The sequence below is a fragment of the Quercus suber genome, unplaced genomic scaffold, assembly GCF_002906115.3.
Source record: "Quercus suber isolate HL8 unplaced genomic scaffold, Cork oak 2.0 scaffold_99, whole genome shotgun sequence".
Taxonomy (NCBI): Eukaryota; Viridiplantae; Streptophyta; class Magnoliopsida; order Fagales; family Fagaceae; genus Quercus; species Quercus suber.
In genome coordinates this window covers 1,526,105-1,542,172 of record NW_027069564.1, presented here as the reverse complement: position 1 = coordinate 1,542,172, position 16,068 = coordinate 1,526,105, and the positions used below count along the sequence as shown (strand labels likewise).

The window sequence follows — 16,068 nt, the reverse complement described above, 5'->3', positions numbered from 1 at the left end:
GCTTGTTTCATTCTTTTTCAGCCTCATGAGCACCCAAACTTGAGCCTCGATCTTGACTTTGTTGTTTCCTTGGTTATGAAAAAACTCAAAAAGGGTATTGGTGCTATGATCCTGTCTCTCATCGTCTTCGTGTTTTTCGTAATGTTGTCTTTTGGGAACATCACTTGTTTATTGAACTCTCTCACTTTCGTTCTTCCCTAACTAACTCCTCTGTTTTAGAAATCTTTCCAGATGAGTCTCCTATTCCTTCTACAGATACTCTTGATCCTGCTTTGGACTTCTCTATTTAATCTCCAGATATTTTTGATGATTCTCCTAGACAGGTTGTAGATGAATAGGTTTGATGAGCTACCCCACCTTGAGCCTAGGTCCCCTGCTCCTGCTCCGCCTGAAGATCCTCCATAAGACATTCCACCTCGCCACTCAACCCGGGTAAGATCCATTCCTGCACATTTACTTGATTATCATTGTTACACTACCCTTGCTACACTCCATGAGCCTCAAACCTATTGTGAGACCTCTACTAACCCTTTATGGCAGATTGCAATGAAAGAAGAAATTAATGTATTAATCAAAAACCATACTTGGGATCTGGTTACTCTTCATCCTGGTCAGTCTGTGGTTGGTTGTAAGTGGATCTATAAGATCAAGACTTGCTCTGATGGGTCCATCGAGTGCTACAAGGCTCGTCTTGTTGCAAAAGATTTTACAGAGGAGTATGGGATTGATTATAAAGAGACTTTTGCTCCAGTTGCTCATATCTCCTCTGTTCGTGCCCTCTTAGCTGTTGCCACTGCTAACAAATGGGACATTTTTCAGATAGATGTTAAAAATGCTTCCTTAATGGGGATCTGCATGAAGAAGTCTATATGCAACCTCCTCCTAGTCTTTCTGTTGAAACAAACATGGTTTATTGCCTTCGACGTGCACTTTATGGCTTTAAACAAGCTCTACGAGCTTGGTTTGCTAAGTTCAGCTCCACCATCTTTTGCTTGGGTTACACTGCCAGTCCTTATGATTCTGCTTTATTTCTTTGTCGCAATGATAAAGGCACCATTTTGCTTCTCCTATATTAGATGATATGATCATAACTAGTGATGACCTCAGTGGCATTCAAGAACTCAATGATTTTCTTAGTCAGCAGTTTGAGATGAAAGACCTTGGACATCTCAACTATTTCTTGGGTCTTGAGATCACTCGTTCCATAAATGGTCTTTATATTACTCAAGCCAAGTATGCATTTGACCTTTTATCTCGAGCTGGACTCACTGACAGTAAGACTGTTAACACTTCAGTTGAACTTAATGCACATCTGACACCCTTGGGGGGAAACCATTGTCTAATCCCTCTCTTTACAAACGATTGGTCGGCAGCCTAGTTTATTTCACAGTTACTCGTCTAGACATTTCTTATGCTGTTCATCAGGTGAGCTAGTATTTGTCTGCTCCACGATCGACTCACTATGCTGCTGTTCTGCGCATTCTATGATACTTGAAGGGTACTCTCTTCCATGACCTTTTCTACTCAGCTCAGTCTCCTCTTGTACTCCGTGCATTCTCTGATGCTGATTGGGCAGGAGATCTCACTGATCGCAGGTCCACTACAGGTTATTGCTTTCTCCTTGGTTCTTCTTTGATTTCTTGGCGAAGTAAGAAACAAACTTTCGTGGCCCGCTCCAGTACTGAAGTAGAATATTGTGCTCTTACTGATACCACATCTGAACTCCTTTAGCTATGATGGCTTCTTAAGGATTTGGGTGTGTCCACATCCTTTACTATTCCCATTTATTATGACAACCAGAGTTCCATTCATATTGCTCACAATGATGTCTTCCATGAGCGGACTAAACACATCGAGATTGATTGTCATTTTATTCGTTCTCATCTTGTCCATGGTGCTCTCAAGCTTTTCTCTGTCTCCTCCAAAGATCAACTTGCAGATATCTTCACCAAGGCACTTCCTAAGGAACGCACTCGTGATTTGGTTGACAACCTCAAGCTGGTCTCACATCCACCTTGAGTTTGAGGGGGCTGTTAATGTATATTATGTTATGGGCTTTAGGCCCAGCAAATTTACTTGTACTTGTACTACACTTTACTTGTACCGCACACATATGCTTACTTGTACTGCACACATATACCTCTTATATAAAGGCACGCATGAATATTCCTTGATTAAGAAATACAATACAATTATTCAATATTTCTAACATTTTTAAACACCCATATGTACTTACATGGTCTGCATTTTATCCCTCCTCACCCCCAACACTTTTCTTGTTTGTGTGCACGACAAATGACAGTTGCATTTATGCTTTGTCCTTAACTAAACTCAATCGCGATTGGTGTAGGGATTCGAAGAGGCTTCTTATAGTGAAATCTTTAAAGAGGTAAGATTTTCGATCCTTACAAACACCAGTACACATAGCTGCGCATTTGTGTAATTGTATTGGCTTATAAAGAAGTTAAATAGACTACAACCAGATCATTTATATCACCAAGTGATTATGCATGCATTTTTAGTCATTGGCTTATGAAGAAATATAAACTTCTTGATTCTTGATATTAATGTAAGGAAATATTCTCCCCAGCATCAACCTTGTAATGGTGCAGGCCTGGTAAAATTGGAATTTCTACACAGTTGAGCTTACAGATTATTAGGCTGCTCCAGCCCGTTTAGTATTTCTTAGTAATTTTATGACATGTTAGTTGGGGGGGGGGAGGGGGGTGTGGAGTGTGATGGTAGGAGAAATGAGAAGTAAGATTAAGGTCTTGGAATGTTAATATATAAGGTCTATGCCGGCACCTGTGTGGGGGGTCAAACCAAGGACTCTTGATTAGGATACTGGTGACAGAACCACTAAAATATAGGAGAAGGTACTCATGAATGGGATATATTGTCCTTCCTCTCACTTTGTAGGGGGGATGCGTATATCCATGTATGAGATAATTATTGAGGATATAAGTGCTATGGTTATAAAATAAAATTACATATGTATCAGTTGGTGTTGGCATAAAGAATTCCAGTAATGATACCCAAAACAAATTTTTGTGATTTTTAGAACCAATACCCAAAAAAGGCCAAAACCAAAAATTCTGATAGTTTTTTTTTTTTTTTTTTTAGTTTTATAATTTTTTTTGTTAATGTATATTATGTTATGGGTTTTAGGCCTAGCTAGTTTACTTGTATAGCACACTTGTACTTGTACTACACTTTACTTGGTACCACACACATATGCTTACTTGTACCGTACACATATGCCTCCTATATAAAGGCACGCATGTATATTCCTTGATTAAGAAATATAATACAATTATTCAATATTTCTAATATGGTATCAGAGCCATTACTCTGACCCTTTTCTTAGCAGTCTTGTCTTTATTGGTGTTACTTCATTCTCAATTACGCTTCCGCCGTCACAACAGTCGTCGCAGCCTTTTGTCGTTGAACCTCTGACGTCATCTAGCCATGATCTTTGGGTTCCGGACTTGCACCCGTTGCCATTGAGGAGTCCCACACCGTACAGGCCACTGCACGTACCGTCACCTCCGTGAATATTGCTCTGATCAAATTTCTACAGGCATCACTAAGATTGTCTTCCTTTGATTTACAAGCTGGTGAAAGCCTCACAGCCATCAGAGTTGCCACGCGCCCTCACGCGCCACCTAGAGGTTCTGCATCAGCAGCCCACGCTCTCCCACACGCCGTCTAAAGCTTCAGGCTGACGTCATCAGTGCCACGTCAGCCCTAGCTTACGTTAGCATCCAGTCACCTACTGACGTCAGCGCCACGTCATCCTGCTAACGTCATCTACGCTAACCGTTGACCGTTGACTTTGACTGGGTTGTTGATTGTTGACTTTTTAGGGTTGACTTTTTCAGTCTAGGTTCTCCTTACCCGATTTTTCGCGTAGATTTCATTTTTGCAGTCTATTTTTGCATATTGTGTTTCTAAATGGATAAAAATGATGTTTTTCTTCTTCGCCCCATCAATACTGTATTGGAGGGGAACAAGAATTACTTATCTTGGTCTCAAGTTATGCGCAGTTTTCTTAAGGGTCGCATGCTCTGGCATTACTGTACTGGTGCAATTACCATTCCTGTCAAGGGAGCAAGTGAAGAAGATATTGCCTTTCTTGGTCGCATGATTGAATGGGATAGTCACAACCACATGATCCTCACATGGATTCAGAATACTTCCATTTCCTCCATCTCCAATCTGTTGGGCAGCTTTGATGATGCAAAATCAGCATGGAATATGTTAGCCAAAAGGTACTCCACTACTCAAGGATCCATGAAATATTAGTTAGTAGTTGAGTTGCATCAACTTCGACAAGAACCAGGGCAATCCATCAATGACTACTATGATCAGCTTCGCTTTATTTGGGACCAAATTGACCTCTCTGATCCAATTTGAGCATGCTCAAAGGATGCTCAGCAATATGCTACAGTTAGAGATGAATTTTGTCTCTATGAATTCCTGATGTCACTTCACAAGGACTTTGAGCCCATCCGAGGTCAGCTTCTTAATCGCAGTCCTCCTCCCTTTCTTGATACTGCTGTAAATGAGTTGGTTAGAGAAGAAGCTCGGCTTGTAACCCTTCAAACCTAGAATAAGTTCAATGTTTTGGCTATTACTCATTCTGCTCCTGCCATTGAGCAACCTCAGCAATCAGGTGATTCCTCTGGCTCTAGCAATCGTCGCAAGCAGACCAACAGGAAGTTCTGCAATTATTGCAAGCGTCCTGGCCACACCATTGAGACTTGTTACCGTCGCAACAAATCTATTGCTGCTGTTGCTAATATTGAGCTTACTCCGCTGATACCTTCAATTTCAGCTGAGTCCCAGTCTTCTAGATCTACTATCAACCTCTCCCCCACTGAACTATAGGAGATCATAGCTCAGGCTGTTCGTATGCCTGGTAATGCATCTCTTTTCACTGCTTTCTCAATTCTGCCTGGTAAGTCTCAAACTTGGCTTTTTGATTCTGCTTGTTATAATCACATGACACCTCACTCATCCTTATTCTCCAAACTTGACCCTGCATCATATCCTCTTAATATTCATATCGCTGATGGTTCCACCATGCATGGGAATAGTCTAGGTTTTGTTTCGACCTCTAACCTCTCTGTTCCTGGGGTCTTCCATGTACCTGACCTATCCTATAATTTGTGCTCTGTGGGACAATTAGCTGAACTAGGATATCGCCTTATTTTTTACTATTCTGGGTGTATTGTGTAGGATTCGAGGACGGAGCAGGAGCTTGGGACCGGTCCTAGGGTTGGGCGTATATTTCCCGTGGACAATCTTCATCTTCCACCTGTTGCTCCTGTCTCTATTGCTGCTGCAACTACTGCAGTTTCTTCCTTACCTTCTCTCGCACTTTGGCATTCTCGTCTTGGTCATGCCCCATCTACTCGGGTACAACAGCTAGCTTCTAAGGGTCTGTTAGGTTCTGTGTCCAAAGACAATTTTGATTGTACTTCATGCCAGTTAGGAAAACAGCCAGCTTTACCTTTCAATAATAGTAAATCTATCTCTAATAGTATTTTTGAGTTAATTCATTCTGATGTTTGAGGACATTTTCCTATTACTAGTATTGGTGGATCTCATTATTTTATTGTTTTTGTTGATGATTATTCTCGTTATAGTTGGATCTTTCCTATGAAATCTCGTTCTAAAATCTTACCAATATACAGTAACTTTGCAAAAATGGTTGAAACACAATTCTCCAAACATATCAAAACTTTTCGATCTGATAATGCTCTTGAATATACTCAATATGCTTTTCAAACTCTGTTACATTCCTATGGCACTGTACATCATCTAACCTGTCCAGGCACCTCTCAACAAAATGGTCGAGTCGAAAGAAAACTTCGTTATATTCTTGACACTGTCCGTGCTCTTCTTCTTTCTGCCAAAGTTCTTGCCCCATTTTGGGGTGAAGCTGCTCTTCATGCTGTTCATGCCATTAATCGCATTCCAAGCGCTGTCATCCATAATTAGACTTCGTATGAGTGCCTTTTTAAGTCACCCCCTGACTATCATTACCTTCGCTCCTTCGGATCTGCTTGTTTCATTCTTTTTCAGCCTCATGAGCACAACAAACTTGAGCCTCGATCTTGACTTTGTTGTTTCCTTGGTTATGAAAAAACTCAAAAAGGGTATTGGTGCTATGATCCTGTCTCTCATCGTCTTCGTGTTTTTCGTAATGTTGTCTTTTGGGAACATCACTTGTTTATTGAACTCTCTCACTTTCGTTCTTCCCTAACTAACTCCTCTGTTTTAGAAATCTTTCCAGATGAGTCTCCTATTTCTTCTACAGATACTCTTGATCCTGCTTTGGACTTCTCTATTTAATCTCCAGATATTTTTGATGATTCTCCTAGACAGGTTGTAGATGAATAGGTTGATGATGAGCTACCCCACCTTGAGCCTAGGTCCCCTGCTCCTGCTCCGCCTGAAGATCCTCCATAAGACATTCCACCTCGCCACTCAACCCGGGTAAGATCCATTCCTGCACATTTACTTGATTATCATTGTTACACTACCCTTGCTACACTCCATGAGCCTCAAACCTATTGTGAGACCTCTACTAACCCTTTATGGCAGATTGCAATGAAAGAAGAAATTAATGTATTAATCAAAAACCATACTTGGGATCTGGTTACTCTTCATCCTGGTCAGTCTGTGGTTGGTTGTAAGTGGATCTATAAGATCAAGACTTGCTCTGATGGGTCCATCGAGTGCTACAAGGCTCGTCTTGTTGCAAAAGATTTTACAGAGGAGTATGGGATTGATTATAAAGAGACTTTTGCTCCAGTTGCTCATATCTCCTCTGTTCGTGCCCTCTTAGCTGTTGCCACTGCTAACAAATGGGACATTTTTCAGATAGATGTTAAAAATGTCTTCCTTAATGGGGATCTGCATGAAGAAGTCTATATGCAACCTCCTCCTAGTCTTTCTGTTGAAACAAACATGGTTTATTGCCTTCGACGTGCACTTTATGGCTTTAAACAAGCTCTACGAGCTTGGTTTGCTAAGTTCAGCTCCACCATCTTTTGCTTGGGTTACACTGCCAGTCCTTATGATTCTGCTTTATTTCTTTGTCGCAATGATAAAGGCACCATTTTGCTTCTCCTATATTAGATGATATGATCATAACTAGTGATGACCTCAGTGGCATTCAAGAACTCAATGATTTTCTTAGTCAGCAGTTTGAGATGAAAGACCTTGGACATCTCAACTATTTCTTGGGTCTTGAGATCACTCGTTCCATAAATGGTCTTTATATTACTCAAGCCAAGTATGCATTTGACCTTTTATCTCGAGCTGGACTCACTGACAGTAAGACTGTTAACACTTCAGTTGAACTTAATGCACATCTGACACCCTTGGGGGGGAAACCATTGTCTAATCCCTCTCTTTACAAACGATTGGTCGGCAGCCTAGTTTATTTCACAGTTACTCGTCTAGACATTTCTTATGCTGTTCATCAGGTGAGCTAGTATTTGTCTGCTCCACGATCGACTCACTATGCTGCTGTTCTGCGCATTCTATGATACTTGAAGGGTACTCTCTTCCATGACCTTTTCTACTCAGCTCAGTCTCCTCTTGTACTCCGTGCATTCTCTGATGCTGATTGGGCAGGAGATCTCACTGATCGCAGGTCCACTACAGGTTATTGCTTTCTCCTTGGTTCTTCTTTGATTTCTTGGCGAAGTAAGAAACAAACTTTCGTGGCCCGCTCCAGTACTGAAGTAGAATATTGTGCTCTTACTGATACCACATCTGAACTCCTTTAGCTATGATGGCTTCTTAAGGATTTGGGTGTGTCCACATCCTTTACTATTCCCATTTATTATGACAACCAGAGTTCCATTCATATTGCTCACAATGATGTCTTCCATGAGCGGACTAAACACATCGAGATTGATTGTCATTTTATTCGTTCTCATCTTGTCCATGGTGCTCTCAAGCTTTTCTCTGTCTCCTCCAAAGATCAACTTGCAGATATCTTCACCAAGGCACTTCCTAAGGAACGCACTCGTGATTTGGTTGACAACCTCAAGCTGGTCTCACATCCACCTTGAGTTTGAGGGGGGCTGTTAATGTATATTATGTTATGGGCTTTAGGCCCAGCAAATTTACTTGTACTTGTACTACACTTTACTTGTACCGCACACATATGCTTACTTGTACTGCACACATATACCTCTTATATAAAGGCACGCATGAATATTCCTTGATTAAGAAATACAATACAATTATTCAATATTTCTAACATTTTTAAACACCCATATGTACTTACATGGTCTGCATTTTATCCCTCCTCACCCCCAACACTTTTCTTGTTTGTGTGCACGACAAATGACAGTTGCATTTATGCTTTGTCCTTAACTAAACTCAATCGCGATTGGTGTAGGGATTCGAAGAGGCTTCTTATAGTGAAATCTTTAAAGAGGTAAGATTTTCGATCCTTACAAACACCAGTACACATAGCTGCGCATTTGTGTAATTGTATTGGCTTATAAAGAAGTTAAATAGACTACAACCAGATCATTTATATCACCAAGTGATTATGCATGCATTTTTAGTCATTGGCTTATGAAGAAATATAAACTTCTTGATTCTTGATATTAATGTAAGGAAATATTCTTCCCCCAGCATCAACCTTGTAATGGTGCAGGCCTGGTAAAATTGGAATTTCTACACAGTTGAGCTTACAGATTATTAGGCTGCTCCAGCCCGTTTAGTATTTCTTAGTAATTTTATGACATGTTAGTTTGGTAAATAGTTCTGGATCCTGTTATCTAATGGGTTGGATCTATCTAATCAGATGAAATCAGCTTAGTTGGATTATTTTGACATTTAATTTTTTATCAAATTATACAGAAAGGTGAAGAGGAAAACTATTAAGGAAAATTCTACGGGAAAAAGAATATTGTCCAAACTGGTTGATTGACAGTTACCAGGAAAGTTGTCAAATATTGAACTGGATCTATGTGGTTAGTTATGTTCTTTTCATTGTTCTAATGGGGAATAAGACTTCTATAATTATGAACAGGTTGAGCTGTAAGTTTTTGCTGAACTAGTTGCCTTATTTTTGATAAGCATCCAAGATAGCAAAATTTTACATTGGCGGAATATAGGTTCAACTGTCCTCTTCATAATCCTGCCACTTAGCGTATATTGTTCCATATTTGACAGGTGACTTTGGAGTTACAAGTAACAAAGCCCAAGCATGAGGAGCTCCTGCATTTGCTGGGTAATGTAGTTACTTATGCATAACTTTATCAAGCAAGTATATTGGATTAACTATGGTTTGAGGGTGTCATCTCGATAGATGGCAGTTCACTTGAATGTAGGGGTTATGAACTAAAAGAAAGATATTTTGATAGATTATTTTTGCTAGATTTGTAATTCCTGATCTTTTGGCCCTTTCATTCTTTTTTGTATAGACCAAGTAAGTTTATTGGATAAACTGAGCTTGTAAAAATCTTTGCAAAATGTGGAGCATCCATGGATAAGAATATTTGCAAGTAGTTGATGGTGAGATTTAGTAGAATGGAGCCAGTTACATTGAAGTAGACGTCACTGAATATTCTTATATCTGCAGAGTCTACATTAATCATGTGAAAATATGTAATTTTGGTAAACATATTCATAGCAAAATTAAAGTATTGAAGGAGGCAAACTTGAGGACAGCCATTCTAGAGTCTAATTTTTGTTTCTACCTTGAAAGAAAATCTAGAATACCTACCGATTGAATGTTGGGGCCTGATGTTGGATGCATCTGAGGGATATTGTTTACAACTGAACTTCCAGCTTGCCAGACGTGATTAACAGTTGTTCCATTGTTTAGCGGGCCCACAACACCAAAAATAGTCATTTCATTTTTGGCATATGTTGCTGAGATGTTTGAAACCCGAAAGCTAAGAGCTGCTTGTTTCATTGAAGGGTTGTAACTGGTTATTGGTGTTGTATAAGCTGTCATAGTCCCATTAGCATTGAGAAAAGCAACAATAGCCTGCGATCCAATCATGCTTGTTCCAGTTGGATTGATTGCCCATGCAATCCATCCTGTAGAAGTTTGAGTTGCTCTGTAAGCAATCTGAATGCTTCTGGTGGATGGAATGTAGTTCCAGTGCAGATGGCTCTGTAATACTGGAAGGTCAATGCAGGAATTGAATACTTGGTTAGTTGAAAAGGTGTAGTTTGAGCAGGTTTGAGCAGAGGAAATGGAGACTAGAGAGATGACAATGCAAACTATCAGGATGGGTGTTGAGGTCAATGCCATGGGATACTGATGAATTTCTAGGAGCTTAGGATTACAATGATTTTCTGCTGGGGAAGAGGGTTTGAGGATTTGGAGTTAAACTGTTGGGACAAATAAGCTTTAATGCTGAAATATTTTCCAAAGAGCTTGAATGGAAACAAGAAATTTTTATCAAAGATGAAATTATTTGAATTTCCAGTCTTAAAAACTCAAATTTAGACAAGCATTCGATCCTTGATTTTGTAAAAGCTAGCGGCTGTTTTGATAGAAGCGTAAAAGAGTTTTTCTCCTTTTTAATAGAAGTGTTTAGTGAAGTGTAAAATATGGTTGAAGTGTGAACTTTTGTGAATTTTGTAGTCTCAGTGTGAACTTAATGAATTGAAGTAGAATAGTCATGAGAGTTGTCTTCATTATAGCATCACGAATTCTTCATTGACATTTCTCCTATGATGTAACTGCTTTTTTCCAACCCAACACCAATTCAACAACAAAGCCTAGTCCTAAAAGGTGGGCATAATTGTTTGATAAACCGACAAGGGATTAATGGCAACTTATAGGTGAAATGAAATACAAGTTTTTAGCTTTAGACAGAGTCTTTTTGAAACGCCGAAGTAGCATTTATTTATATATTAATCTTTAAACTTTGTTCTTCACATGAACACCATGTGCTAGGTGCGTGTCTATGAAGCCAAAGCCAAAACAAAAAGATAAGATAAGAATACAGAACGTAGTAAGTAATAGAAAGCTAGTGAGACAACCTATTAATAATTTAAAAAAAAGTCTTGTGGAGTAGAGTGGAGGAGGTAACTTTTATAGTAATAGACTGAAATCAAATGTGCAAGTCACACGCACCCGGTGGCTGTTTTTTTTAACTCGTTCAACGCGAATGAGTTCTTTTCTAACTTGTTCAACACGAGCAGGTTCTTTAAAACTGATCATGTACTCTAAATCATTTATCTACCATATTTCTTTTTTTTTTTTTAATTTTTATTACAAATAGTTTGACATTTTGGTCTTTTAAAAGAAAAATGTTATATTACGAAAAGAACATCTTCCATTATTTATTTACAATTATTTCCACAATTACATTTCTTAATTTATATAAAGTTATTATGAAGAAAATTATAATTTTCAAAATGGTTTAAATTATTCTCATTCAATTTTTTTTTTCAAAATTTTACTTTAATTTAGTTATTTATACTTTTATCTGTGTTGAACTTCTTAACATATGTATTTATTTATTTTTATTTTTAATATTTATATGTTTTAATTGGTAAAAAATTGTATCTTTTTATTATAATCCTTAATAAGTTATTTTTAATTGAACATAATATTCTTTCATGACTTATGATTTAGGTAAATGTTTAAATATCGACTCTCTATATATTACCATGATTTTTTAATAGGGTTTGTATTATGTTTTTATGTTAGAACCTCATTCGCTCTCCATTGTGTGTGTGTTTCAAAAAAAAAAAAAAAAAAATTAGATCATTAAAAAAAAAAAGTTGACTCTTTATGTTGACATAATTGGTAGAGTATAAAATGAAACCCAAAAAATGGGATGAAAATAGACAAAGAGTTTTCAGTGATTATTATTGTGTAAAGCATTCTATTATATGCTTAATTATTATTATTATTATTATTATTGTACGGTCACAATTTTCGGCCCAAGCCCAAAAGAATTGGTCAATGGTCTAATGAGCCCAATACGATAAATTTTTAGAGAGTGGGATGGAGAACTAGGTTTTAGTAAAGGTCAATAATGGTTGGTATCGATTATAAAGAAGAACACACGAATAAGATATATATAAAAATGATCACAACTCCCATCGGAGGAGGCAGATAATGGTACAAATTGATATAGGTGGTTTGCAACTCAGTTCTGCATGCTACAATAGTTTCTTCCTCATTTTTCCTATCCCTTTCTCATGCAAGATTCGTTACATTATATAGTTCTTCTTAGTTCATCTTGATCGTACACTTGTTGGTCATCTAAGCCCTTACTTGAGTGCATGTCCCATCAGACACCTCCTCTGGCTTTTTTATGAGTTACGGTGACCAAGAAAATATTGTTTAGGGGTCTTCTCCACATAAATGCGGCCAAAAAAGTAGCTGCAAGGTATTTAATGCAATGGCAACAGCTTTCCTTTAGATATTTCCTCGCCTCCTTCACACTTGCGTGTCTCAGAGGTATATCTCTACCACTAGAGATTCGATGGATATCATTCTCACAGTTGGAACTCAAACTTGAGGCGTGTCACCCGTTGCCAAGGATAGGTTTCTACTCAGACCACCCTTTATTTATTTCTTATGTGTCATACTTTAAATTAGAGTTTCTTCACTCCATTTGTCTCTCCTCGAACGTAATTACGCCATTGGATAAGGCCTAAGACCCAATATATAAAATTTTGGACCCTTTTCCCCCACAATTATTATTATTATTATTATATATCTATATATATATATATATATAATATGTTTTAAAATTGGTCTATCAAATTTTACCCTTTTTTATAAAATTTTTTGTTGGGTAAAATATTGTTAATTTTTATATAAATTTTAGTTAAACATGTGGTTTGATTTGGTAAATATATAAAAATGTTAGTTAAGTTACAAGACTCTTAGCAATGTTGTATCATATATCTATGATTATTTTTTTAAGAAAAAAATTAGAAAATTTATTTAGCTAAAGTTAGCGATGTTAGTATTATCTACCTATGATTATTTATTTTTTCTAAAGAAAAAAATTAGAAAATTTATCTATATTAAAACTTTATAGAATGATGTAAATATGACCGTTTTATTCGGTTGATTACCTAAACTAGAAATCCTTCTTTGAATTATCTGGAAAGATGAGAAATTTGNTGTGGTTTTTTTTTTTTTTTTTTTTTTTTTTTTTTTTTTTTTTTTTTTTTTTTTTTTTTTCTGATGAGAAAGGACATGGAGAAGTTAGGTGAGAATATTTGCATCGTATTGGTCTTTGGATCCTTGTCAAGTTGGAGTTCTAGAAGGTTAGATAAGAAAAATTCCGCTTGACTTTATTAGTATTTATTTATTATTTACTAATGATGAGGGATATTACTAACTCAACTATTTTTGCTATTATTTTTACATATTTTATTACAATAAAGTTAAGGAAGCAACAAAATTTCACACTCCTCTTAAATTTGTCTATCAACTCACACCTAGACTTACCACAGTTTGCAATTTAATTTTTCTTTCAATGGCCAATTTATGAAGTGTTTGACAAAATTATGAGTGTAGTAAAATGGTTGTGAACGTTTAATGTGACCATAATATTTAGGACTTTATTATTATTATTAAGATACTTGCATTTTGGAAGTTGGGGGAGAGGTTTTTTTTTTAAATCCCATACATTTTGACCATCTATTAGCCATATTAGCATAATTGGATGGAAAGTTGACTAAAATGCTAAATTGTTACACATTTGAAATTTGAAGAATTATAATTAAATATTTGAAAATTGAGGAATTGCTCATTTCCCAAATTTGAGGGACAAAAGATGTAATATGCCCTCTCTCTCTCTCTCTATATATATATATATATATTACTATGACTTAAATGGCTAGGATGGTTATATTGATTTTACGATATAAATGGTAGATAGGCATACGTGCAAGTTAGATGTTTAGGTGTTCAGTGTAGGTGACCTAAAAGCACATTTGGGTGTCAAAGCTTTGTGAGCAATAAAAATGTAAACTTTAACACTAAAACATGAAAAACCACAGCAAGTGAAGGACAAAATATTCTCCACTCCTAAAAGTTGTATAATATATGAAAAGTTTAAGGTTAAATAAGGTGTTGTTCTTCCCAAAAACCTATCATTTTTGCCTTTCTTTCCTACCCAGATTTCCTACCTCTCCACCCTATTTGCTCAGCAACATTCTCCTCTTATAGTACGAGGAGAATGTTGTTAGATGTACAATAACAGATGTCTCACTCTCATTCCTCCCCACAAACTCTAATACAATTGTTGTACTATAGTTGGAGGAGAGAGAAAAATCGCCACTGTCAGGGTAGTGAGATGAAAGGCGATTCTACTACATCGTGAGGAACAAGTATCGACAAGGAAAAGGATTGCATGGAAGCTGAGGGCATTGCACATGTCTTTGGTAGTGGTCCAACTTGGTACTATCCAATAAGGGGTGTTCTACAGCCTTTGACCAACAAAGACCAAATTCCCTTTCATGGTAGTGCTTGTTGTCCATGCTAGACTGTGCATATTGCTTCCCCCAATGGTGATCAAGCTATTGGCACGAGCTAGGGGCCTAGCTTCCCTCACCAACACTTCTCTCTTGTACCTCACGGTTTTTCCACATGATGTAACCAAGTTAGCGTGTTTGCTTGCACTAGTTTGTGTAATGTACAATAGGAGTGGCAATGTTTGACACAACTCGCAAACTACATGAACATAGTATAGGTATTTGAGAGTTAGGGTTTAGCCTTAATAAGTTTGGGTTATAATCGAGACAACCCATAATCGACATAATAAGAAACTTGTCAACTGTGGGTTGGCCCGCTTAACCCACATCAAACACTGTTATATATTTGTGTCAACATGAAATGACCAAATTTCAAACCTATTTAACCAATATAACAATTAATATTAATTTTATTTTAGATGTTATTTGTTATAGGTATTTTGATGTTATGAGTTATGACTTTGTATAAAATTTGTTGTTTATTAAATTTAAAACATTATTAATAAGGTCCAACAAGTTGAAATGGATTGTGTTTGAAGCGGGTTAAAGAAGTTGTATGTGTCAACCAATACAACTTGTTTAATGTCAAGTGGGTTAAAATGGGTCATGTTATATTTGTGTCAACCCAACCCAACCTATATGTTAAGCGTGTCAAGTGAGTCGTATTGTGTCAACTCTCTTCATAAACAAGTCGTGTTAAGATTGAAGAGTCATGACATGATTTTTATTGAATTGCCACCCCAAATCCATGGCGTAACATTGGAAAAATTATATAGTAGAATAGTCTCATAAGATACCCTCTCAGTCCCCTTCTATCATTAGACAGCAACCATCGGCATCTCTTTTCTCAATGCCTTCGGGCCGCTCAGCCACATGGGACACAGAAGGATTTGCTAACTTTAACATGCTGCTAGACTGCTAGTACACTGAAGTTTGGCGGTAGAGTTTCACTGATCTCGTAGTGGCTGTTAGAAAAGGATTTGGTTAAGTGTTCTGGAATGGATTAGCATATGTTAAGAAGTGGGTTAGTAAAAAATCAGGTAACCTAGCAAGTAGCAACTCACTTTCGACTTAAGTCAAACACCTTTTTTGGGTGAGCAAATTTTTTTTCTCCAAGAAATCGTTATAGATTATCTAGATTAACTGTTTTGGCTTATACGAAATCATCATCTTTTAGAATCCCTTAAGTGTTTCTTAGCAATTTCTTAATTAGGTTGTGTATGTTTGGTGTATTTGCACTGATAGCTTTTGGTTATTTATTTATTTATAAAAACTCAAGTTTTTTCACCTCACTTTCATCTATACGTAAGATATTGCATTTCTGGCTGTTTCCTGTTTGCTTCTTAATTTAAGGCCTATAACCTTTCACATGATCAAATGTATAAAAAAATTGATCTTATGGATGTTGTCGATATTTTCCCATATTATTTCAAGCCCTCTGTTTTGACATGATCTTAAGGTTCGATCATTTTTAAGTTTACAATCTGGACTCACATAACTCTATTCACATTTTGAAAGTGACCATTTAAAAAGGTTGATTGGTTCGATATAGTATCCATTTGGCAT

General features: G+C 37.1%; 1 protein-coding gene across 1 annotated transcript; it reads right to left on the bottom strand.

The window, feature by feature from the left end:
- Nucleotides 1–9,558: 9,558 nt before the first annotated feature.
- On the bottom strand, nt 9,559–10,746 carry LOC112040945 (cytochrome b561 and DOMON domain-containing protein At5g47530-like). Its single transcript, XM_065774842.1, has one exon. It carries the CDS (start codon nt 10,298–10,300, stop codon nt 9,734–9,736), a length of 567 nt encoding a protein of 188 aa, XP_065630914.1. The 5' UTR covers nt 10,301–10,746; the 3' UTR covers nt 9,559–9,733.
- Between the last annotated feature and the right edge of the window lie 5,322 nt (nt 10,747–16,068).